Genomic DNA, 26,251 nt, shown 5'->3' on the forward strand with positions numbered 1-26,251 from the left:
CTTGGCAACTGAAAGAAAAAACTTCCATCAACTACATCTAAGTTATAGGAAAGAAGGCAAATTCCTTATGATCTGGTCATTCTGTTGGAAAGAAGAAAGTAAAGCAGGTTTGTGCGTCTTCATGTTCTGCTTCCGTTGCAGCCCACCGGTTACCTATGCAAACACTTCAAAATTTAACTTAAGAAACAGAAAAAAATTGTACGTGAATCCTTAAACAGTATTATAAAGGTTAAAGACATGATGATTCTGCCGAAGTATATAAATTTCAAGTTTGAATAAACCATGTATGAAGATAAGTGGTTAAAACAGTATAACCTCAAGATACCTTCCCTTAAATACACTTCCAACTGAAGCTTTCCCAAGCTCACACTTCGTGTTTTAGTGGTTTTGTTTGGTTTGGGATTTTTTGTTTTGGTAATTTTTTCCGCCCCCAGATACACCTATTGGTAATACAGTTTTGTACAGCAGGAACTCTACATTTCAGTCAGTCTGTCTTTGTTCACACTTAAAGCTCTTTAGAGATGAAAAGAATAAAGCTCTTGTCCTATTGCAATCTGACAAACTGACTTAGGTCATTAGTTTCATTAACAGGAAAGCATGAGATAATATAAAACACAGCCAAAAAAAGCTACTTTTAGGCACTTGTGTCCAACAGCAAAGACATCAGCACTTTAAATTTGCAGCACTGTTTCTCCCAACAGAGAACAGATGCCTATGGTCAGAGAAACAAGTTCCATGAACACACTTGTCAAACTGATTTTTAAATTCACCTCAAAATGGAATGTTTCAAATCATGAAAGGGTCTAAACATAAACATTATTTAATGTTAGATACACACTAATTTTTTATTAAGCATTACACTAGAACTACTTTGGTATAAAAATACTTTATTTTAAAGCTATGAAAGTTATAAATATATGTAGTTAAACTTTCTACTCACAGAATGTTTGCTATTTTAACATTAGTGATTTGTTTCTCCTAACGAATCTGAATTTTATTCGAAAGGTTTACAAGACATTATCACTATAATTTTAAAAAACCCATCATTACAGGGAGCTGTACTAATTGTGATGTTTTATCAGTATTCATTTAACCTCTAGATTTTTAATGAAGGCAGCAAAAACAACTATTTTCTGATGATACAGAATTTCTTATTTCTTGAAGCGTTTCTGTGGTTGACCACTTCTTCATTAGTTACCTGCAGCATGGCACCTTCCTGCCAAAGAAAAAAAAAGTGTATCTGAAGATGTTTATCACATATGTCTAAACCAAATTACCAATAGGGGAACTTCAGCCATTTTTAAAAAAAATAAGTATAAGCAGTTCACTGGTGTGTCTAACACAAAAGGAACAGGACTTTTGTTAGCTGAGTCCACGTTCTTCAATGGGTAGCCTTTTAAAGGCAATGAACTTTGAAATGAAGGCATTTTTGGTTGCCTTTTTTTTTTGGTAGGTTTTGTTGATTTTTATTTAAAAACCAAATCTAGTAGAGTATGCCACTCTTACTCTGAGTAACTCATTCATTACTTGATAAATTTCCATTAATTTGAGGTGCAAACATTCAATGCAGTGAGAGTAAGGCTGACTAAATTTGGCACTAAGGTTTGTTAGCTGCAAGAACTATAAAAAATGGTGGAAACCTCAACATTCTAGCCAAATCCAATTTACATAAATACATTGTACACTTATGAAATACCACCTGCAGTTTCATTTGAAGTTTTCACTTCCCCTCCTAAAGAACTGCTTATGCAGTTGTTAAAAGAATGGACGACACATTCCTTCACAGAGGCAGATGTATTCTGTGGTGCAATTTTTCCTTACACGTAAACAGTCTACAGTTACTTGGGAACCTTCAGGATGAAATGTGTTATATAAAATAGATTACAGCAGACAAGACACATAACAACATAGTTCATTTTCAACAGCACAGAACTACCTTCATTGCATTACCTTGCAACCACCATAATGCATAGACTCCCAAGAAAAAAGAAAATGTTGCAGGATGCAAAAATAAAGTTGTATGATTTAATTAACTTGTGACCTACCATTTTAACTACCAACACCAGGGATGGAACCCTTGCAAAGCTTTACTAATGGACACTTGCAGGTCTCATTTGTTCAACTGTAGCAGTGTACAGTGGCAGCAGTCTATGCTTGTCCAGGGTTCATATCATAGCTAGATTCCAGTAGGAAAAAAATATGTTAAGTAGCTGAAATTAACAATTTTTTTTTGTAAAAAAATTTAATAATACAAGAAAACAGGATTCACAAGTTTCTTTTCAATTTGTAATTGTTAACTCAATTGATTGCTATGTTAAACTACATAACGATAATCACTATACTGAAAGAATACTGTCATACATTATTAGTTTCTTGGTTTTGAAACATTAAGAAAGGAAAAGTAAATAAGATCTTACCTAAAGAAGTTTAACTGAAGCTTAGAACTATTTTGCTCTACACCCTCAGCCTTCGTTGCCATCCTTATAAACAATCTACCGTAGTTAAAGCTTTGCAGAGATACAGCACAGCTTTTTAAGACTGGCTGAACTTTTAGTGACGTTCTCAAGAGTTCTCTTGTACTAGACCTGCGTCCCTGGAAGAGTACCTTGCTGGGGGTATTTCCTTTCCTTGCCATTGAAGAAGCAGCATCTAAAAAATCTAAAAAGGTGTTTCTCCTTGCAGAGATACCCCTTAAGTTACCTAGATATTTTAAACCTGGTAATTTACAGACAACATACTTTTTTCTCACCAGCATTAAATTTTACACGTACAACAATAGCTTTGTATTATTTGTGGGACCTTATACTACCCACTCCTTGCCTTATTTTACAGTATTAAAAAAAAAATCTAAAATTACACAATATTTCCTTTAGAATTATTTTATTAAAATCATAAATGTACAACAGCTTCTTAACTCTACACACGCACTTAAATTTTTAAAAGGAAAACGTTATGTCTTATTACACCATGATCCTGGCTAAAAGCTTTTCAAAACTTTGAGAAAAATCTTAAAAAAGGTTTCACATGTCACCTGAAACTTACAAATTTAACATTATCAAAGGAATGCTTCTACACTTACAAAGACCACTAGAAAGAAACAACAATTAAAAAGCTAAGAAACTGTCTCAAAGGCATTTTTACAATCCTTCCTCCACAGTAAGGTAATGTTATTAAATAATCCAAATCCATTCACAAAATGGCTCTCTGCATCTGCTCTGGTGTCTTCTGCCATATCACTGCATATTTATGCATGACTGAGATAAGTGTTTCCTTAACATTGTTATTTCGATAACCTGAAGCTGTTCTGTTACCTCTGGGCTCTCATCCTCTCCTATTTATACAGTGAAGCCTGTTTCAACAGAAGTAAAGAGTAAAAAAATAGGTTATGAAATTATTCATCTAACCATTTTTTAAAGGAAAGATAATATCCTAAAAAGCTTTTAACTCCTGCAGCTACTCTCAAGAATCACTGCAATTTTAACACTTATAAACATACTTACCCATGGCATGCTTGAAGAAACTCAGTAACGGCTCCTCCCTCCATATCCACCACTTCCTCCACTGCCCCCTGGACCATAGTTTCCTGCAATTGCAGAACAAGAAACAGAATGGTCCCATCAGTACACTTTTTTAATCTAGGAATGTTTTTGACTGGAACAATCAACCAAAGCTTGACTGAACGAAGATTAACATCTGCTTTACTTCCAGCAACAGCATATACAACAAAAACTTCTAACATTTCACTGTCTTCCTCTAAATAACCTCCAAGGAGTGCCACAGGAAGCAACTACCTGCTGAAATCTTAGAATATTCAACACTGCCACACGTAATTTGATGCACTGTGCTGGATTGAGCCTGTGAGGGCTGACTTTGTTTGCATGATAAACCTTACAAAAAAGGGCTTCATGTTTCAGTTTCCATTTCACAAGCTTTATAGTCCATATTAAGTAACATTCAGACAACAAAAAGCAGGAAGTGTCAGAAAAAAATGACACAAAAGAAGGATAAAAAGAAGTCCCAGCAAATATGCTAGAGATTAAGTAATTAAACTCTCCGCAAATAGTGTGAGCTGACAGCAAAGAACATGAAATAAAATCTTTCAACTTGAAATTGCAAAACACTGTGGAAAAACTTAGTATATTTTAATTGCTTAAAAATAATTAAATTTTCCCTGAGACAAGCTTTACAATCTCAAGATGAGACACTGAAGCCAACTTGCAGAAAGAACACAGGCACTGCAGTCCATCTGTTGCAGAAGTTATCCAATTTCTACCATATCCATCCTGGAATCATACAGAATGACATGGGTTGGAAGGGACCTTTCAAGGTCATCTAGTTCCAACCCCTCTGCCATGGGCAGGGATATCTTTCACTAGACTACAATGCTCAAAGCCCCGTCTAACCCTGCCTTGAAAACTGCCAGGGATGGGACACCCACACCACCCTCTGAGCAACCTGTTCCAGTGCCTCATTACCCTCACAATAAAGTTTTTCCTAATATCTGATCTCAGTCTAACATTTCTTTTAGTTTAAAACAGTTACCCCATGTCTTATCTTCTCTTCCATTTCCCCGAAGATCTAGAAGCCCACCCACTCTGGCTACAAGGAAAGTCAGGACATATACAGTACCTCCACCATATGGTCCACCCATGTTCCTGCTGCCACCAAAATTTCCACTCTTCATCGGACCATAATTTGAAGGTTGTTGGTTGTAGTTCCCAAAATCATTATAGTTTCCACTTCCATAATTGCCTGTATTACCAACACAAAAGTGGAAATACCTAGATGAGCTAAAATGGATACAAACACTCAAAGTTACCTCATTATAGAAATTCTAAATAAAGTGCAAAATGACATATGTATTCCAGCAGTGCATGCACCAAACGGCGTTTTCATTTTATTTCCTACTACGTGAAAAACAACAGCTTCCTTAGGCAACATTTACAAACACCCCTCCCCCCAGCCTCAAATGACTTGCAGTAACTGAAATGCTTGAACATTTTAAGCCCAAATATTACCTCCTCCATAGTTGTCATAACCACCTCCATAGCCCCCACCCTGGTTGCCATATCCAGGTCCTCCTCCACCATAACCTCCTCTTCCTCCTCCATAACCAGGACTGCCACCAAAGTTGCCACCTGTGACAACATAATCCCTTTAAATGAACTTTTCAATATAGAGGGCACTCAAATGATATACAAACTAAGTATATTTTTTCTGTTTAGAAGAAAAAAGAGAAAGAAAAAGGTAGTTTTGTAAAGAAATTTCTATGAACAGTATTTTTTAAAGCACATACCAACTCCCACCCTAACTGAACTGTGACCAAACCCCACCACTCAGCTGCCTAAAGACCTCAACTGAAAGGCTTAATTAAAATCTTCATTTTTCAAGAAATTTAAGACCCACTCCTATCTTAAAGAAAAGAATGGTTGTCCAAGGAATAACCATATAGTTTTCCATATGGAAGTTTGACATAAGCCAAGAACCATGTATGCTTCTTAAAGCCAAGAAAATGGCTCAGTTAATTAATATAAACATGGCAGTGTTCCCTTACAAGAGAAAAATACATCATCACAACAGCAAACTAACCTCCAGGTCCTCCACCATATCCGTTATATCCATCACCAAATCCACGGCCACTTCCATATCCATCTATTGGGAGAAAACAACCCAAAGGATTTCAATTTACCTGTAGCAAACTCAGCAAATTCTCAAACCCTTATGACCCTAAGAACTAAATCTCAGAAATTATCAATTAAGAACATGTACAATTAACTTCAGAAAAACAGAAGTGAAACATCCAATCATTGCTCTACATTTTTCCTCTTCTTGCATTTGTACAGTACCCAGTTTTAAAAGGTCAGGCAAGTACTGCACAGAATCAGACAATCTCTGATGTTAACAAGTTATTCAGTTTAGGTCACTTTTGGCTTTCAATAAAAGCTAAAAAAACAAAACAAAACAAAACAAAAACACAACCAAAACAAAAAAACCAAAACACAACTTCATTTGCGAATTACTTTTCCCAAAAATTATTTCAACTGCTACAGCTGCATTTAAATTAAACAGCACTAGAGCATACAAAGTTATCCAGAACCAGAAAGACAGTATTAATAAAGTAAAAAATGTAAATGCTACAAACATGCCTGTCTTACCAGCTCCCCCTCTGAAATTGCTGCCAGGTCCTGGACCAAAGTTGCCACCACCTCCACGAGCATCACCAAAACCGAAGTTCCCTGTAACAGTTCAACATTTGTAAGTAGCAAGATTGTGGAAAGCGAACACAAAAATCAACCACAAACCGTTAATCATTACTTGTCATTACCTCCTCTCCCACTCCTAGAATTTTGAACCTCCTGCATTTCCTGTCTAGAGAGAGCTTTCCTTACTTCTGCGTTATGGCCATTGATGGTGTGGTACTTCTGCACTGTAACCATACAAAGTAAGAGGCTATCAGCATTTAACTGGCAACAAGTCAGATATCAGACTTCCAATCCATACACATTCTGAATAATATGGAAGAACACAAAATACCAAATGATTTTTAAACAAAGATGACAATACTTATTTGAAATACACGTTCCCACGCAATTCAGCAACCTATGACGTAGCAAATATACAGGCACACAACTAATCCCAGTATCTGTAAGTTTAGCTTTACACAACCACCAAGGCTGCAAGAATTAATATTATCAAAGGAAAGAGTGAAATTACTTACATACAATTTTATCCACAGGATCATGGTCATCAAATGTAACAAATCCAAACCCTCTCTTTTTACCAGACTGTCTGTCAGTAATGATTTCAATAGTGTCAATTTTTCCATATTCCTCAAAGTAGTCACGAAGGTGGTGCTCTTCAGTGTCTTCTTTAATACCACCAACAAATAGTTTTTTCACAGTAACATGAGCACCAGGTTTTCCAGATTCCTGTTTAAAAGAACTCTTTAAATTAGCACAAAGAAAAACAATTTGGCAAAGCACTATTTTGCTAGGATTTCAGGAATAGAATTCAGATAAACTAGGATTTTTCAAGCACAGAGGGACAGCCCTTTTATGAGTCATGGCCTTGCAAGATTGTGTAGGGGGCCTTCTGGGAGGGAAGTAACACAGGGTTACTTGGAGGTTTTACCTCTCCTCTTTATGTCAAAGCCTTAAAAGCACTGAAAAAAACACAAATCAGCCATTTGAAAGAACTGCAAGTATTTATTAAGTTAGAGCATGATTCTTGTAATTGTTTAAACAAAGATGCATTAGCTTCTTCTGCCCAATTCCCCAACAGCATCAATACACATTCCACTTGTATCAAGGTCCTTCAACCTCACCAAGTTCAGGATATGCACTTTAACCCCTTCAGACAGTATGCACACGTGCTGCTGCAACTACTTTTTTAAAAATGCTAACCAACCCTACATTCTGCAGAGAATAGAAAGAAAACCGGGGTAGCTAACAGGGGTACCTGTGATTACAATTTTCATTTCCCCATACCTTTGGGACAGCTCATTCAATTCCAATTTATCAGTTCAAATATTAAACACCTTGGTCCAACCTTAATCTGGTAAAGCCTCCCAGAGCTCCCATGTGGTGAACAGAACTTGCCTTATAATCCACACTTGCTCCTCAAGTGCCTCAGTGCCACAGTAACCTGGCTTACAGGTTCACCTTGTTCCTGTATACATACCCCTAATTCGTACCCTGAAATTGAAATCAAGTATGCCTGGGGCTAAAATCAGCACAAATCCACAGATGATTCTGGACATCACCACTGGAAAAAAGTTTCCCCACTACATTCTCTGTTTTTATATACCTCTTAGAAATACCCCAAGATCATCTTGGAAGAGTCAGAGAGACTGACAGGAGTTTATTAATTTGAGCCTTAGTAACTGTAACCATTCCAGAGAAGAGTTACTTTGCATAATTACAGTATTCAACATGTTTTCTACAACACTGTTTTCAAACCTCAGATGTGTCCCTTGCAGATATAATTCCACAACCAGAATAACCTAATAATTCACTGTAATAACAGACATTTATCTAAGAGACCAGAAGTGTGGGAAATAGTGCCCCAACTTTGGCCTTTAATTAGGTAATATAACCCAGGCAATTTCAAACAAAAACAAAGTGTCTGACCAAAACAGGTATTTTTCAAAGCACGAGAAGCATCTGCTTTCAAAGCCATACTTACCTCTCTAGCCACAGCTCTCTTAGGCTCAACCACCCTCCCATCAATCGTGTGAGGTCTTGCAGCCATAGCTGCATCAACTTCAGCCATGGAAGAGAATGTTACAAAACCAAACCCCCTTGATCTTTTGCTTGCAGGATCCCTCATTACCTAAAACCAATAAACACATTTAAACCATTTATACCTGTCTCATGTTAAGCTTTTTGCTAACAGTATTTGGAGTAACTGTGTAAGCTTAACTTACATTTTCCTTGATTTGATTTCAAAACACAATTATAGTGAAGTAGCAGACTGCTGATTTAATACATGGATGGCACTGCTTGGGATCAAAGAAATTTAAACCATTGTTGTCCTCCAGGACTCAGTTAACTCAGAAATGCTGCTAGATCAGTGAGGTGCATTTATATTTATGTTTGCTTTTGCAAAAAAAAAAAAAAAACCATACACATAATTTCTTTTAAGCTTCAGGAAGACCACACACTTTAAATCTGTGTTATGTAATATATGTATTTACTACTCCCAAGACAAACTCAGCAGAGAACGTCTAGCAGAGCCACCATCCCTGTCAGTACTTAAGACACGCACAGATGTGGCACTCAAGGACATAGTTTAGTGATGAACTTGTCAGTGCTGGGTTAAGAGTAGATGACCTAAATGGTTTCCGCTAACCTTAATGGCTCTGTGAAAACACCACAGAGACAGACATCCTTTTCCAGCTTTACTGAGGCTGCTTACTGCTTACCACAATATCAGCTTTTTGCCAAATGTTACCAACCACAGAGATATAATAGCGCTCTGTATAAGCACTTCCTAATGCACTACAGCCAATGATACCACAGTTGAACTGTTGAAATCAGTGGTTATAGATAATCTGGGAGCATTTTACAGAAAACACTGTGAATGCTCCCAAACTCTGTCAAATTTGCAAGAGAAAAACGCATGCATTGCTACAATGGACTGAACTGTGTATAAACCAACTGTACAATTAAAATTTAATATTCTGTCTTCTCTAAGTTAACCACAAAACAAACTCCCCATTTAAAATTCCTATATATCCCATGCCATTGGTACATATTAGTACGCTAAACTTACCACACAGTCTGTAAGCTTTCCCCATTGCTCATAGTAACTCCTCAAGCTTTCTTCTGTGGTTTCAAAGCTTAAGCCGCCAATAAACAGTTTGCGGAACTGCTCCTTTTCCCTCTGCCACAGAAAAAAAAGATTACATTAATATAATTTAAAACACCTCTTCTGCATTAGTAAATATAATGATATTTATATATTGGCAGATACTAGCCAAGATTTTCCTAAGTGTCAAAAACTTTCAGTAAGACTTATTTTCAAAACAATACCTGGTTCTTCTAAACATTCTACCCTATTTAAAAAGTTAACCTTTTATGCAATTCTACAGGTCCACTTTTACAATACAATTTTTATTTTAGCCCTTTTTCCTGTCTCTCCCTCTAGATATCAAGAACAAGAGACCACACCTGAAGACTTCCAGAATATTCCTCTCAACAACCTATATGAGATGCTTCTTAAAGAAAATGAGAACTTTGGGGTTTGTTTTTAATACAGAAAATATGAATTAATTCATACTGTCTCAGTCTATCCCAGGTAACATTCATCTTCAAAAACCATTCTGGCTTAAACTGTTTTACATAAATACTACCACACTATTCATCTAAGGCATTAAGAGTAAAAATAAATACATCTAAAGGTGTTCTGAAACAGATTAACAATCAGTATTTTCTCCATAATTACTAAAACAAATTAAAGTCAAGCATCTGTAAAATGAATCTGGGATCCCACACCATTTGAATTAGCAACAAGCCCATACACTCTCAACGAGCAATATTAAAATAATTCCCTTTAAAATAGAAATGTGAATAATATGTATTCATATCCACTAATATAAATCTTGCTTCCAGTAAGACCTAATTTCCTTGCAGAGAAATTATCACTGCACTTGTTCAGCAGAGATCTCTTTTGCAATGACAAGTGCATCATAAAAAACCCCAAACAAACCCAACAAAAAACAAAACCAGTAACTAGGCGTTGCATTTACTATTTTGGATTTAGTGGTAAACTAAAGCAGGACAACCTTCCAACTTCTACCAGTTCAAAACACTTTTATAGTAACTTTTTATACAAAGCAGGCATCTTAATTGCCATTTTCTATATACAGTAGAAAATATACAATATAATAATATCACTAGTCCATACATGTCAAAATTTCATGCCAAACAATTAAAAAATGCACTAAAAAGTAGTCCTCTTCCACAAATTTATTATTTTAGAATGTTGTTTTCAAGCAAACTGTTCTGCTAGGGACAAGAGAACTCAAACCCAATTACTTCAGCTTTATACTGGTAACTAACTTTAAAAATCAAGAAATTCTGCTTGGGTGATTGGTTGTGTGTTTTTTTTTAGTGTGGTGGTTGCATTTTATACAATTCAAACATTGCACCAGTAGGTGTAACTGACAAACACAGCATTATTAACTGTGCAACAGGCATTAAGATAAATTCAAAAAGGAAACCAGAAAAACAATGAGACTAAGAAAACAAGCAAAATACTTCAGTGCACATATGCTTTTAGAATTATTAAGCCAATTTACGTGTAGACCAACACGTTTTCTGAAGTTGTCCAAGGCAGGCCTGGATCTAAATGCATGTAACAGGAAAACAATTAGGGTAGGCAGTAACCAACCAAGTTTTTTTCAAAATACACCTCCATATTACCAGCTTGACATACTGCAGTCTGACAAGGAAGTCAACTTTCTCCCCTCCCCCCTCCAAATATATACTGTTTGAGACTGATCAATTCCAATTTCTCTTGAAAATACCTGGAATCTGCTGTTGGATCTAGCTTTTTTTTTTCTTCTAGAAACACAAAGAAAGCTAGTATTGTCTCCTCCTTGCACAGACAGGCAAAATGAGACAAGTTTTTAAAAGCAGCAGACGTGTTTTAAGTCATTTCCCTTCACCTCATCACATAAAAGGAACAAATCAAAGAATGCTGCATACCAGACCAGTACTAAAAAAATCGTGTGTTCATTGTATGCCATACTATTATTTATTAATTTTGAGTATGCTGGCAAAGAAAAATTTTTAAGCAACAATACTGAAAAAAAAATCCTCCCTTTAGTTCTGCTGCTTGAGAATTAGGGACCACTTGCTTACAGTTTCATAGGCCCACAAAAGACACTTTCCCCTGTATTATCATTTGCCATGCATTTAATAAAGTACATTATAACAAAAATAAGAGAACCAAGAAAATTTAGTAGGCAAGTAGGATTTTTCCAATAGGTGTTACGTTTACTCCTGAAAAGCTATAAACCTGTAAATGAAATGCAAGGGAAGAACAGAATCTATCAGCTGTAACAATGACACAAATTATAACACACATTAGTAATAGACGTTGAACAGAATAGTAATGCATTTTATAGACGTATTTAGGGTCATGCCCAGAACAACATCTAGGCACCACACACGTCAGAAGACAGCAGTAATGAAACTCATTACCAGTTCTTCAATGAAAACCACAGTGCGAAAACAGCACAAACATGCTGCTCCACTAATGCGCACAACAATCTCCAGATCCGGAGAAGCTGTTTGTCTTAAATATGTCAGTTTCAAGAAGCTCTGGTTAGCCTAACACTAAACTGTCCCACCTGAGCCCAGAGAGTTCTGCCCATCGGAAGTTTGAGCTGAAGGTATAAAATGTATAACAGTAATTATCATCATGCCAGTACCTCCCAGAATCCTGAAGAAAATACTTTTCTTTTGTAAAGACACAGACACCTCATAGCCACGAAGGGCCACAACATAAAAGCTGGAAGTTAACACCTCTTTCAAGATTTCCACAGTACATCCAGGAACCGAGCGCCAGAAGAAATCTTTACAACCTCCGTAGGATCTTCATCCGTGCGTATTTTAAGCTTTCCTTCACGGGCTTAAACCAACTTGAAAGGACTGGAAAACGCACAGCCTTTATTGGAAAATTCATTACCGGAGCAAGGAAAGGTGTCTCATATAGCACTAACGTGCGCACACACAATCCACGCTGACCGCGGAATTAAGAACCCGGGTAACAAAATGTTTAACGGAGACAAGCGACGGGGATCCCTGAACTCCCGAGCTCTGCAATCCCTCAGCAGCTGCTCACCCGCCGCCTGCAGCGGCCGGGACGCAGCGGCCGCGCCGGCTCCGCCATGTGGCGGCAGCGGGAACACCGCGGCCCCGAGCCGGGCGGGGAAAATGGCGCCCGGGAGCAGCCGCCGCCTCCAGGGAGAGCACTGCAAACCGCTTCTAGCGTGCACCTACACACACGGTACCAAGACCTCTCCGGCACTCCTCGCCCCCGCCAATACTAGACGACTACAGCTGGCCCCCGCCCTACCCGCTCTCCCAGAGCGATCCCCACTGCCCCCTCGCAGTCGCGAGTCTCGGCCAGGCCGCCATTTTACCCCTCCCCCTCGCCACCGCCATTACCCGCAGCGCCGCCTCGGCCGCTCAACGCCTCGTGGGGCCAAGACTGCCCCCGGCCCGCGGAGCTCCGAATCCCCCTCCTCCTCCACCTCAGCAACAGCGCAGCTAACACCCATGGCCACGGGCTTAAGAACGCGCTGTCCACCATGCACGGTTACCGCAGCTTCCGCCGCCTTGCCCGGCTGCGCACCAGCCCCAGCCGCCGCTTCCAGAACCTTCCTCCGCGCAAAGACATCCAGCATCCGCCCCATGTTGCGAACCGGCAGCGGCGCCCGGACTTGCGCGGACGACTCAAGCGTTCCTGTAATTCCTAGCCCCGAAAAAATTCACTCTGTCTGCACAAGCAAACGCGTCTCCCTCCTTAAAAGCAAACTCTAAATCCTCCCATCCCACGTACCATGTTCTTCATGGTTTACGTATTCCTGCCCGAGAGTGCCGTACAACCGGTCGGTAATGGCTGCCTGAGCTGTTACGTAATTTGAAATTCAGCTCCGCGTAGTGTTAGCGCCCTCCTTCTCCAGTCCGGGCTCGCTTCCGAGTTTTAATTAATTAAAAAAAAAAAAAAAAAAAAAAAGCCAGGATCTGGAGCTTAAGTATCTCCAAAGGGGCTGCAGTTCTGAATAACGCCCCTACGTGTTTTTATCATGTAATGAAAAGTCACCGACTCCGTTAGTAATGGCCGTCTCCGAAATGAGCCGAAGGAGCCGTAGTCGTCGAGCTTATCCGCTTCGACAGTCGCCGGAAAAAGCCGAACCAGGCATGGCAGCCCATTCGGCTCGCTTCGGTAATTTCCGGAACCTGCCGCAGCACACGAAAATGGCGCTCGGCGCCACCTCGGCAATTTCCGGAGAGAAAGACGCAGCAAGTCATCGACTACCTCAGCCCGCTCGGCACTTTCCGACAACGGAGAGGCTCGCGAGACGTGCCCGAACGCAGCCGAAGCGGCCTCGAACGCCGCTGGCACGGTGTCACTTTCTTGTTTGTTTTTTCCGGAAATTGACAAAAGGCCCCGAAGGCTCAAACCTCGGCATTAGTATCAACCGGGGGCGGCCGCGCATCGGCCCCCCACACCTGCAGTAATGGCAGGGAGCGAGCGGGGGATAGCGCCAACCCCGAAACCTCGCCCTGGCCCCCTTCCCCCTCCGCCCGGGTAGGAGGAAGTGAGAAGTACACAGATTTTGGCACAAGCGCGACACATCGCGGGGCCCCGCGAAGGGAGGCGGACTTCACCGCAGCCCGTTCCGCTCTACCCCGCGCCGCCCGCTCCGCCGCTCTGTTCTCGTCCCCTCCTTCATCCCCTCCCTCCCTGCCCTCCTTTTTTCTATCTCCGGCGGCCCTGCACGCACCGCGACAAAGGGTGAGTGCTGCCGCCCCGCGCGCCAGGGAAATGGCGCTGGAGCGGCTCCTTTCTTCCCGCCCCCTCTGCTCCCCCTCCCTTTCAGCTTCACCGCGGATCCACCCGCGATCTCCCGCCTGCAGCGAAGCCTCCCCAGCCGACTCCCCCGACCCCTTTTCCCACTTATGAATGAATTTTGAGGCCCCAGAGCCCCACTGCTTTTCGAGCCCGCTTCCCTCCCCCCGCCCCTCGCTCACGCCCGGGCCTCCCCGCCGCAACGCGGGAAATGGCCGCGCTCCAAGGGGGGTCCCTCCAAACGAGCTTCAAACCCACTCCGGCGCTCCTCGCCCGCCCTCCCCGCGCCCGGGAGCCGCCCTACCGCACCGACCGAGGGCCCCCCTCCACGGCGGCGGGCAGCATCGGCCCGGCGCGCATTCGCATCGGCAGCCATGATGGCGGCTGCAGCGCCCGGGGTCCGCCAGCCCGCTGCGCTTCCCCGGGCTTACCCAGTCGCTTTCCCTGTCGCCGCGAGGCATCTTCCTTCTTTTGGACGCCTGGCGCGGTCCTGCGCTCGCCCCGCGTTGGAGAGACGTCTTGGCCCCCCTCCTGTGCCGGCGGCGACGACGGTCGGAGGTTGTAGCGGCTCGCGCGTAGGCGGCGGCGGCGTCGTGCGCTCTGCCCCGTCACAGCCGCCGGCGCGCAGTGCTCGCCCAGCCCAGCCCAGCCGCCGCCGCGCCGCTCCCCGCCCTCCGCCTCCCGCCCTCCCTCTCTCTCTCCCTCCCTGCCCCCACCCCCCGCCTCAGCCCCCCGCGGATGTCGCTGTTGCTGCCGCCGCCGCTCAGTGCGCGCAGGGCGGGAGCGAGGAGGAGACGGGAGACCCAAGCCGCTGGGCACCATTGAAGTCTGTATCCTTCTCTCTCTCTCTCTCTCTCTCCCTCTCTTTTCTCTCGCTGCAGCTGCCTCCTTTCACCCCACTCACCCTCGAGTCCCTTTCCCTGACTCCCCTTTCCTCTGCGGCTCGCTGCGGGCCGCCGCGGGGAGATGCGGAGCGCAGTCCGCCCGCCTCCCCCCACCGCCGCTTCTTCCCCACCCCCGCTTCCTTGGCGGTGGGGGGTGGCGGGCGGAGCGGGGCTGCCGGGGGGTCGGGGCCTCGGCACTCGCGCGGGGAGGGAGACCCCCGGACCCGCGGGCGCTGTCGCCCCGGGAAGGGAGGGCAGCGCCGGGGGCGGGGGCAGCGGCACCCGCGCGGCAGACAAAGCCGGCCCGCCGGCGGTCGCTGCGTGTGCCCGGCCTGGGGGAAACGTGGAGGGGCGGGGGGAAAACGGCGTGGAAGAGGCCCTGTCACTGGCGGCGGGAGCGGCCCGGGGCCTCCGTCCCCGTTACCTCGCCCGGGGCGGCCCCGCCGGCCTCATGTGCGTCCGCCGCAGGCCCGAGGCGCAGCCGCCCGCAGCAGGCCTCCGCAGGGCTGCCTCTTTTCTGGTGGGAGGTTTGTTACTGGTTTTGTTGGTTTGGGGTTTTTTTTACCCCTTTCTGCTACCTTTCAAGCGGAGGGACACAAGGCAAGACCCTCCGCACTGGCGCCTTGGCCCCGGCCCTTCTCCCACGTCGCCTACCCCACCACCCATGGGACTGCCAAAATCCACCTCCTGTGTCAGGGGAGGATTGGGCGGGATTGCTGAGGCCGGGAGGTTTTCTGGCCTTAAAGGACTTTTCTGCCTTACCCAGGCATATGGGGAATTCTAACAGTTATATAGCTCACTGCGGGGCGGGGATAGTACATGCCTACGGAGCTGGTCGGTATGAGAAATGACATGGAAAAGGGGATGGATTGTGTTCAACGTAATTTACGTAGGTTAAATGTGTAGTATGTACATTTTAGCTGAGTTAATATTGCTCTAGGACCTTAACTCTTGCAAACCTGAGAATCAGAAGGCAACGTTACAGTTGCATTAAGATAAACATTTGTTGTTTGTAAGAATTTGCTACCATGTAAGAATAATGGGTGATTCATTACACCACAAATATGTATCTGTTCCCCATCAGATTTGCAGTTAATATACCTTAGGTATATCTTCAACTGCTAGAATCTGAACTCTTGTTCTATTTGGTTTAAGGAAATAAGCATCCCTGATGGTCCTCCCCCTTTTCCCTAGAAACATGTCTATGCTTTTGAAGGCCTTGGGAAAAACCTTTTTTCAAGCCTATATACCACCTTGTCAGTATAGTTTATCCTGGCTAGCCTAATGGTGCATTACTGGGTTATACCGGACAAAGTAGTAACCTACTTTTTGTTCTGGATTTAATCCGTATAAGAAATGTTGTATGCAATGAATACATGGGGGTTGGAACAAGGACCATGCTTGTCTTGGGATGCCTTTCTTTGAGTAATGCAAACTTCCTTTTAATTGTCATGCATTTTTCTAGTAAAAGCTCTGCAAGTCTGCAATAAAAATGGCCTCCAATAAAACTACATTGGTAAGTTCATGCACACCTAAAGTATATAAGGATTTAATCAACATATTTTTCTTCAAACTTATAACTTGGCATCTCCATTTAAAAGATACATCCACATCTCCCCTCCCCAGCATTATTCTGACCAAAATTTCAGATCCAGAAAGTAAGGCTACTAGAAAGGACATTGTCTTTGGTTTTAATAAATCTGCCATTTCTAAAGAGAAACTTATTGGGTAAAAAGTGTGAAAGGACTCTGCACTATTTCATCTGTCCTACAATAGAAAACACTAAGGATTTTTTTAGACTCCTTTCAGCATACCATGTAATTCATCATACATGTAAAAAATAAAGTCTAAATCATGTACTCATTTAATTTCTCCCAGTGTATTTGGAGAAAACTATTTGCCTGACAAAAGGCAGTCTTTACAGATGAAAAGTAACATTATTGAGAAATGATGTGGCATAGTTAAGATGCCTTTTGAAATGATTTTTAACAAATAACAGTTTGTTTGAATTTCATAGGAGCAGAGATTATCAGATGTCAACCCCTCCTGGACCATTTTAATGATGCATTCATGGATCTCAAGTCCTCTAAAGCTTTGCTTGACATTAGAATATGGACTCCTAAGGGCAGTTGGTTGCTGGTTATAATTCAACTAATAATGATACATAGTTTCATGAAAGACAGAACTGTAGAAGTATAATGTGAGATATATCTGAGGTTGAGATGGGGAAGTAAGCAAAAAATATATGTGCGCAATTCAAAACTTCGATAGCAGAACAACTGGTTTATAATACGCTCAAAAGGCCTGTTCTTAAATTTTCAGAAATGATTACTGGTTTACTCAGCTCAAAATATATTAAAAACTTGTATTAACTCCAGGCTTAGAAGTGCAATGGAGTGCTTCCTCTGTGTTGTACTGTTTTAAAATACTTCACCAGGGTGAATGTCTGAACTTTCTGTTCGTAATTGATTGTCCACTTATCCCTAATTTGGAGAAGGAGTTAGCCAGCTTGGGGAGGGGGTGCTTTGGAGAGAGGAAAAAATCTATGAATGCAGTATTTTTAATCTTTTGATGTTGTTGAGAATTTTGCTGCACAGGTCAGGAAAATCAGTTATGGTTCCCATGGGAACCATAACTAATTCTGCTTCGTTATGTATTTGCATGCAAAACCTAAATGTGTTAAGGGATATAGGGTAGCTCTAGAGCTGTAATTCCAATTTTCTTACCTCCTGTATAGTAAAATTCTACACCAAAGTGTCACATCAGTATTTGAACCTTGCCCCTCAAAGAAAGAGTGATTATCCATAGATCTGCATCTGTTATATGTGACTTCTGAATGCAGAAAAAGAAATGAGCTATACGTGAGCCTTCAATGATCGAATGCCCAAGTTACAGCTTTCAACATGCAACCCTAGAGAAAGAGAGCTTCGGGGGTCAAGTGGACATTTAGAACGCTTTAACTTCAGTCAGATATCACAATTCACTTGTGGGCTGAGATTTGCATGGGCATGTATAATCTCAGAATGTACAGGTTTTTAACATGTTCAGTATTTCTGCAGGCTCTGCAATCAAGTATTATTTTAATAGGCTCAAGAGTTTGAAGAGCAGTGCTGATGCATGAGACCTAATTAAATCTATAATATTTAAAACAGAAGCAGCATACTCTTGATTTTGCTATTTCTTACTGCACTTCAAGAAATAAATACAGACCCCCATGACATTTAATTTTCCTCTGTGGAAGATACTTAAGATACTTAAGTCTTAGAAAGTAAAAAAACAAATTGTTGCTTTGATACAGAAATCCAAAACATTGATCTTTAAGTGACAAGAATTAGTGAAGCCGAAAAGAGTACCAGAAAACAGTCTTCCATTGAATCAAAGAATTTTAGTCCAACGGAGAATACAGATGGAGATGTTCCCCACTTGTAGCCTGCTTGCCTCATCACCAGTAATTATAATGTTATTACTATGGTATAGTGAGTCTGTCTTTTCCTGTGTTGTTGTTTTTCCCTCTGCTACTTCTGTTGTTTGTTTATTTTCCTCATATCTACCCCTTTCTATTTCACACTTCCATTTTTTGAAAGAAGCTGCCCTCATAGAAGCCTTGGACATCTTCATGTTGTATTTCTCTTCAATATCAGTCTTGCATTCTTTTTCCTGTGGAGGCAAAAAAAGCCAATGTGCTTAAGTTTACACTTTTCAGATATGAATGCTGTGGTCAAAATATACCTGGGATATGCAGGCACTTAAAATCTAATTGGAAATACATGCTCTGTTCTCTCTTCTATGCTCTCAAATCAAAACGATTGCCATGTGAGATATATACAGAAACTTGCTGTTTAAATGAGAAACTAGAAACCGTTTCTCCTTTTTGTTGTTTGAACCTTCAATTTATGGGTTGCTAACCGTAAAGACTAAAGTAGTTTGGGGAGGGAGGGCAAAATTAATTACAAAAAATAAGGGGTACAAAGACAGGGCTTTGGCAAGAGAATCATCTTCCAGTCTTCAGTTTACTAAAAGAAGACAGTTTTTGTTCTAACATACTTTTTTTTTTTTTTACCTTTCACCACATCAAGACAAAATTCTACTGAGTCCAAAAGTTTGAAAATTTCAAAGTTAGAGAGGACTAGAGAATGGCTATCAAGCAAATAGAGGTGCTTCATGATATTTGCTCGTCTGTTTTCTGTTGTATAGGAAGTGCTTTAGTGAGGAATTAGTTCTGTCCACTTTGATTTAGGGTGCTGCATAACTCTGTTTTAGGAGCTTAATATTTAGTTGATGGCTGCCACTTAACAATTTCCTTAGGAGGTGCAGTCCAAAATGGCAAGCAAACTGCTTTTGGTCTGCCAGTCCTCCAGAAATGTGATACAACATGATAGGCTTGTTTGAACCTTTTTAAGATTACAAACAAGGAAATTCTGAAATGTGTCCTTCTACTACTATTTAATTGTGCCTTATTAAACTGGGAATGCCTTGAGGATGATGTGGATGTAATATTTGTTTTAAGACCTTAAAGAATATTACTTGAAATATCAAATGTAAACTTTAAAACACTTTAAAAGTTTTGTAAGTTAGCAAAATTCCATTTATGTGTTAAGTATAAGCTGTACTTAAGTTTAGCAGTCTTAAATTTATGCACCTTTGTGACATGTCTTTGTAAGTCACATGGGTGCATGGCTAAGAATGAGAAGGGACTGCAGTAATGGAATGTTCCTAGCATGTGTCCTGTTCAATAGTTGGGGGTTATTGTTGAGTATTTTGCTTATTGTAGCAATACAACATAAACTTTGCTGCCATCAGTTTCTCCTTGGTTTTTTTGGAAAAAGTAGAAACCACCTTTTTTTCAGTACCATCCCTTTTCTATTTTATGCATTTTCACAGTTACCTTATTACTTTTCTTTACTTCTGCCTTGCCCTCTGCCTTTTCACAGGCATAGAGTTAACTTTTAGAAGCTTCCTGGTGTTTCGAGCATGTAGCACTGAGAATTAAATTTTTAAGGGGAGTATAGTCGATGAGTATGTGGACAAAAATTTGTTTAAAATTTTTTTTAAACGTTTTTAAAAACTGGTCTTGGGTATCTCATTAAACAACTGAAAAAATCCCAAAACATTAACATGTCTTGCTCAGGTTACGTGACCACATGCACTAACGTAAAAGGAGTCTGAGCTTCTGGCTTTAGTATTAGTAAGCCAGTGAAGTAACTGTGTAAAGTGGAAAAAAAAAAAAAAGAATAATGTCATTCTGAATTTCTTTTGTAGCACAAAATGGGAAAGAAACAGAATGGCAAAGGTAAAAAAGTTGAAGAGGCAGAGCCTGAAGAATTTGTTGTGGAGAAAGTCCTGGACAGACGTGTTGTAAATGGAAAGGTGGAATACTACTTGAAGTGGAAAGGATTTACAGAGTAAGGCATTACCCTTTCTTTTTCTTCTTCTGATAGAATGATAAACACTAATCATAGATTTGAAACAACTGTGCAAAGAGGAGATTGGATGATGGGCATCCACTCCAAAGAACCTTGAGGGAAGGACATCCATAAATGCATAGTCAGGTGGGACAGTCGAGTATAGAAGATAATGTAGTTCATTGTTTGCGCTGTATAAAATATTCGAGGACTTTTACCAAGTTCTTAGTGATTGTTCTTTTACCACTCTGGTAGAGCTTGTGTCCATATCTATCAAGGTAAGATAGACTGACAGTTGTTACATATGTAGCAGCATGAATGGTACTTCTGAGTAAGAAATCATGCAGGGATTTCAACTGCAGGCAGCTCTGAAGCAGATAGTTCACTTATTATTAATTTTCCTGAACTGTTCTCAAATTAACTGAATTTGCCTGTGGAATGGTTACCTTCATTAGGCATACCTGAAAGGAATTTTTGAGTGCCTTTCCCAGGATTTATGTATGTACATGAAAACTTTACAGTAGACTTAAGAAGTTGATTAAGAAGGAATGCAGTAGTGTCTCCTCCCAGTGACACTCTGTGGCAGCTTGCTTTACCAGCTGAAAGAAGATGATGCACCTAGAAGTTGTGCATAAATGGTTGTGTATGGAGTGGTGGTATTTTGTATACCTCCCAAAGTGAGTGCATTGCAACATTGTGCACTCTGGCACCTGAAATATGTGTAGTGATGTGTGCATAAGCACAAAGCACAATGTTTAGCGTTTGAGGGTCTGATTTGAACTTGTAGTAATAGGGATTGTATTGGAAAATAATACGTAGGTATCATGCTCGTGCAGTACTGCTGTGGCAGTATTTGCGCGTGAGGTGCATAGTGGTTGTGGAGAGCATTCATGGACTTCTTAAAATTTTAGTTAACAAAATGCATACTCACTGAAACATACGCAGTGTCCAGCTCTGCCCACGTTTGTTTGCTCCTGCAGTCAGTCAGCTAAGGAAGCAGATAGTTCTAGGTATAGTTGCATGCACTGCTCAGAGACAACTTGAGAGTGTTCTTCGTATCTAAGAGCTTAAAAATACATATATGTATATATTAGGCTGTTTGTAATAACTGCTGGGTACACTGTTCTCTGCAAGTCTTAGTGCTCATATCATAGTGTTTGTTTACATGGACAATCTTTAGAGGAACCAGGGAAGTGAGTCAGTTTAAATGTACAGGTAAGTTTTGGGAGGGTGCAGATTGCTTAACTCTCACACTCCACTGAGAACATAGGTGTTCATAGAGCTGCTTTTTGTGTTATCTTCAGTTTAAGAACATTGTTTCTCAATACTAGTGGAATGTCCTTCTTCCAATCATCAAATGCAGTACATGAAGGCTATTAAAGATGGCAAGATAAACATCCTTAGGGTTTAATAAACCTACCTTATATAGTGAGACAAAAATTAACTTGCTTAAATGAAGGAGAGCCATGGGGCTAGTTTTACATTTTTCTTCTTTACCTAGTTTTACATAAATGTGTGTATGTTTCAGTGCTGACAACACATGGGAACCTGAAGAGAACTTAGATTGTCCAGAGCTAATTGAAGCTTTTCTGAACTCTCAGAAAGCTGGTAAAGAAAAAACAGATGGTGCCAAAAGAAAATCTTTGTCAGATAGCGAATCTGATGATAGTAAATCAAAGAAAAAGCGTGATTCTGTAAGTATATGTTCACGTATTAAGTTTTTGTTTCCCTGCATCTCTTCCCTACCTCTCCATCCCTCCAAAAAACATATGTTGACTTTGAGAATGAGACTGAACACTGATTTAAAAATGTAAAAATTGCATAGCATCTGGATCTGTGGTTAAAAAACGGGTATATATTCATTGTGGTTAATGAGACTGTCCAAATGGTAAGTGAAGGATGATTGACTGACATGATGATTAAAAGTTCTTACATTGTCCCATAACACTCACTGAAGAATTGAAAGTAGGACTGGTTAAGAGTTATTAATTAATGGTATTAGGTGATCAGTTTATATTTGAGAAATGGATGGAACATGAATGGAACAAAGATGAAGTTCTGGTTTGGCTTTCGTATTTAGTATATGATTTTGAATAGGTGAGTGGCAAGGTGGCAAAATGTGAAAACCAATCAGTTACTTTTACTAGGACCAGACATGATGGTGGAGGAGTAGAAAGGGTGAATGAAGAAAGCCTACCTTTCCTGAGAGGTCTGAATTTCTCCTTCAGTTTAAATGAGTGAACAACTTGACGCATTTAGTGCTGATAAGTACAGAGTAATGCACACATAGTAATGTCTTCAACAGTTCACATTTTCTTCCATAAACTTTCAGACTAGCAGTTTGAAACCACTGACACTGCCAACCATTTTCATGTACTGAAGACAGCAGTTGGACATGTGGTTACTGTCAAAAAGGTTGGAAGGCATCAGAAAGAATAGTTAATGAATAACACAAAGAATATTTTGCTTTCTGTATGGAGTCAGTTGTTCAGCTTCATCTGGTACAATAGTGGCCACTGTCTCTAAAAGGATATTGTGAACCTAAAAAGAAGCTAATACAGGAAATAGTTGTGATATTCTTTGTCACCAGTGTGATCTCAGTGAACCTAGAAGAGTTGAGGTGTTCCCCAAGGGTGCAGTTTCATTGTTAGCTTAGTCAACCCAAACCTGTTGTTTTGCTGGAAAGGATGTGTTTTTTCCACTTCCAGGCGTGCATTTTTACTTTGCTGCTTTTGTTACTTTTACTGACCATGCTTGGTTCTTTATCTAGTAAAATGATTTTAGACCATTTGTTACATCTATCGTGTTTCAGAAATAAATGCTGGAAACATGGATATAAAATCCTTTATTATTACCCTACATCTGAATGACTTGGCCTGAAAATCCATCATGAAAAAATCAATGTCATATTCAGACAATAATACGTAATTACAGATTTGATGGGGTTTTAAGGCTATTTTTTTTCATTCTGATACACACACATACATGTATGTACAAAAATTTATGTATCTAGTACCAAAATAGAATTTTGTCTTAAACTAGATAATCATCTTCTAACTTAATAGGTTGATAAACCAAGAGGGTTTGCAAGGGGTCTTGATCCTGAGCGGATAATTGGGGCTACGGATAGCAGTGGAGAGCTTATGTTCCTCATGAAATGGTAAGTCTTATATCCACAGTCCTTGTTCATGAAGGGAGGGGAGGCAGCTGCACTTAGGCTAAAGAGATAACTTCATTTCAGGGGTAAGACAGAGAAACTGGTGCTCTCCTTATTGTTTTCTTAGAAAGACAAGCTTTATATATTCAGTTAGGATTTAATCCCTCTTCCTTCAAAACCCAAAATATCTTTCATTTCTGTTGGTTCAGTTTTACTTTGAAAGGTAATTTCTGATAAAATAGGGGGAAATTGGCATTTGTATGGAAAAACTGGATCTTGGTAATGCTCTTGCTGAGAGAATGGCAGGCAGAAATCCAGCTTTACATGTTTCAATAAGCAGAAGCCAGCTGCTGGATAGCCAACCATTTAACCAAGCAGAGTGCCAGCTGTTCTGCATGCAACAAAGTGAAATTGGAAGCAACTAGGGAAGAAAGCAGAGGTGGAGATGAAAAATAAACAATATGGAGAGGCTTGACCTTATGGGCTAGTAAGAGGGGAGAGTGATGTGGGGAGTTTGTGTTGTTGGGAGGGTAGGTGGGGACCAGCTTCATTAGCTGCAGTGTTGGGAAAAGGATTTCTTGCCATGTGAACAAATGGGATAAAATTAGTGCTTCCTCCCAGTGTTGAGAAATCAAGAGTTTGAATTGACATTTGCTGGGAGTCAGATTTCTTAAGGTGGTGGGATAAGAAGAAGGATGGCTTTCCACAGCCTTTGAGAAGGGCAGATTTGCAGAATGGAGTCAAAATGAGTGATCTCCTGAGACATGATTTGTCTTGGGATGTGCCTAGACTGCTGAAGATGAGTGTTGTAGGAGATTGTCTCCCTTCTGCCTTCTCAAATTCTCTGTAAATTTTAGGGGAAGCTTAGAAAAGTTGCAAAACAAAGATCATGAGTATTTGAATTTCTATAGGGATCATTGGCAAAATCAAACAGAGGACTTCTTTTTTTTTGTTTAGTTAGTTGCAGCTGATTAGTTTTTCATAATTGGTCGTTGACAAACGTAGATACGAGTTTGTATGCACAAAGCTGACTTGTCAAGGCAGCATACACTTTAAAATGGAATCTGAAGCATGTCAGACTGGCAAGCGTGATTTGTTACCCCAAGACAGCATCAAGAATAACAATATGAAATACAGGAAGTTACTTGCATAAACAGTAAACATAATTTGCATGTAAGTACCAGTTCTTAAGATTCATCCTATTGATTTTTAAGTCTTACTTTGAAGTTTTGATTAGCCTTTAAAAGACAAAATTAACCAAATTTTACTTGTTTCATTGCATACTGCAGTATGTAACCTTGTAGCTGGTTCCCTTTCAATAGCATTTTCCTTTCAAACAGTAAAAAATATAGGAAGGGAAGAGCAATGGAGCTATGAAACCTTGTCATTACCATTAATATGGAAAGTCTTGGTAGCTTTAGTGAAAGGTATACTGGAAACTGATTTCTAGCTGACATTCTTTTCAGAACTTAGGACTTAGCAAGAGCTGCTAAATGTTCTGAAATACTGATTATTCATCTTCTTAAATCCTGCTCTCTTCTACATCAGGAAAGACTCTGATGAGGCAGATCTGGTGCTGGCCAAAGAAGCTAACGTGAAGTGTCCTCAGATTGTAATCGCTTTTTATGAAGAACGGCTAACTTGGCATTCATGCCCAGAAGATGAAGCACAATAATTGTTTGCATTGCTTTTTTTTTATATATAAGAATATTAAAACCCGAAATTTGATTTATTAGCAATGTGAGAAGCATACATTCTAACAAGTTTCAAATTTGATATTTTTTTGAAGTAGTATGTTTTGCATCAACAGCAAGTAAATAAAAGCTTTCTGCAACTTGTTTCATTTATCACAAGAGAGCATTTGATACTACTACTTCCTCCATATTAGGTAAAAGCTTTTATAAAACATTGATGAACTTCCATAGTTATTACGGAATCATAATGAATGTCTAAACAAACTCACAGATGTTTTGTAGTCTTCTATACTATTGATGTGCATGTATCTTCTTTACCCAAACCTAGCCCTTTAAACCTGTAGGGTCATTCTTTTTAGTATTTGGGATCACTTGGTCTTAAGAAGACCAGGTGAAAACTAACTTTGTAGTAATTTGAATGTTATCAGACTGTATATTGTTTACTTTATTGTAAATACTGGTGAACAGTGGTCAATAAAATAGTTTTATATTCTTCCTTTATACTGATAGGCTGTGACTCTTTTGAAGCGGGGTATTTCTCAACTTTTGATATGTTAAACTCAATTTGTAATAAATATTTAACTGTAAGTTGGTTTTTTGGGGGGTAGGTTGATTATTACCCCACTGCTACTCTTACCACAATACTGGACAAGTACCAGGCTTTGATTATAAGTTGGGGGTTTTTGTGAATACTGCCTGAGACATGGGGTTTTTTTCAGTTAGGAAGGTTCTGTAAAATGAATATGCTTTGGGTACTCCTATAAGTCACAGATGGCAACCACATGGCTTGGGTGTAACAGTTGGTCACAAGGCCAAGAAGCCTCTGCAGGCATACTAGGAAATATTTGATGTGTGTTGACAATATTAGCCTTTGCTTTAATTTCATGTCTTAATAAGAGGCTATAGTGTACTTAGGGCTGGTTTAGATGGAATTATTCTTCAGGCCATTGCCTGAAGAATACTTCCATAGCTCAGCCTTTAAAGTGGAATATTTAAATGAAGACACTTAAGTCATATACTTGGAACAAA

General features: G+C 40.5%; 2 protein-coding genes across 10 annotated transcripts; one reads left to right on the forward strand and one right to left on the reverse strand.

Annotated features, from left to right (window-relative positions):
- Positions 1–870: 870 nt before the first annotated feature.
- On the reverse strand, positions 871–14,720 carry HNRNPA2B1 (heterogeneous nuclear ribonucleoprotein A2/B1). 6 transcript variants are annotated; one of them, XR_014226521.1, is made up of 12 exons: positions 14,517–14,720; positions 9,274–9,384; positions 8,185–8,331; positions 6,719–6,929; positions 6,326–6,427; positions 6,147–6,236; positions 5,590–5,652; positions 5,019–5,138; positions 4,630–4,752; positions 3,501–3,583; positions 2,046–2,176; positions 871–1,216 (listed from the first exon to the last, which is right to left on the reverse strand). XR_014226521.1 is itself a non-coding variant. In XM_082283981.1 (11 exons), exons 1-10 carry the CDS (start codon positions 14,544–14,546, stop codon positions 3,522–3,524), a joined length of 1,059 nt encoding a protein of 352 aa, XP_082140107.1. In that variant the 5' UTR covers positions 14,547–14,720; the 3' UTR covers positions 871–1,216; positions 3,501–3,521. The 6 variants fall into 6 exon arrangements, 5 of the variants coding, with proteins under 5 accessions (XP_082140107.1, XP_082140106.1, XP_082140105.1 ...); XM_082283981.1 differs by lacking the exon at positions 2,046–2,176; XM_082283980.1 differs by lacking the exon at positions 871–1,216 and having other exon boundaries at positions 2,012–2,176.
- Positions 13,852–25,723, forward strand: CBX3 (chromobox 3). 4 transcript variants are annotated; one of them, XM_082284034.1, is made up of 6 exons: positions 13,972–14,031; positions 16,435–16,485; positions 20,229–20,371; positions 21,900–22,065; positions 23,437–23,531; positions 25,077–25,723. In XM_082284034.1, the coding sequence occupies exons 2-6, from the start codon at positions 16,462–16,464 to the stop codon at positions 25,201–25,203; spliced, it is 555 nt and encodes a 184-aa protein (XP_082140160.1). In that variant the 5' UTR covers positions 13,972–14,031; positions 16,435–16,461; the 3' UTR covers positions 25,204–25,723. The 4 variants fall into 4 exon arrangements, with proteins under 4 accessions (XP_082140161.1, XP_082140160.1, XP_082140159.1 ...); XM_082284033.1 differs by lacking the exon at positions 13,972–14,031 and adding an exon at positions 14,777–14,911; XM_082284035.1 differs by lacking the exon at positions 16,435–16,485 and having other exon boundaries at positions 13,852–14,031.
- The last annotated feature ends 528 nt before the right edge of the window (positions 25,724–26,251 follow it).

This window comes from Coloeus monedula (genome assembly GCF_965178545.1).
Source record: "Coloeus monedula genome assembly, chromosome: 1".
Taxonomy (NCBI): Eukaryota; Metazoa; Chordata; class Aves; order Passeriformes; family Corvidae; genus Coloeus; species Coloeus monedula.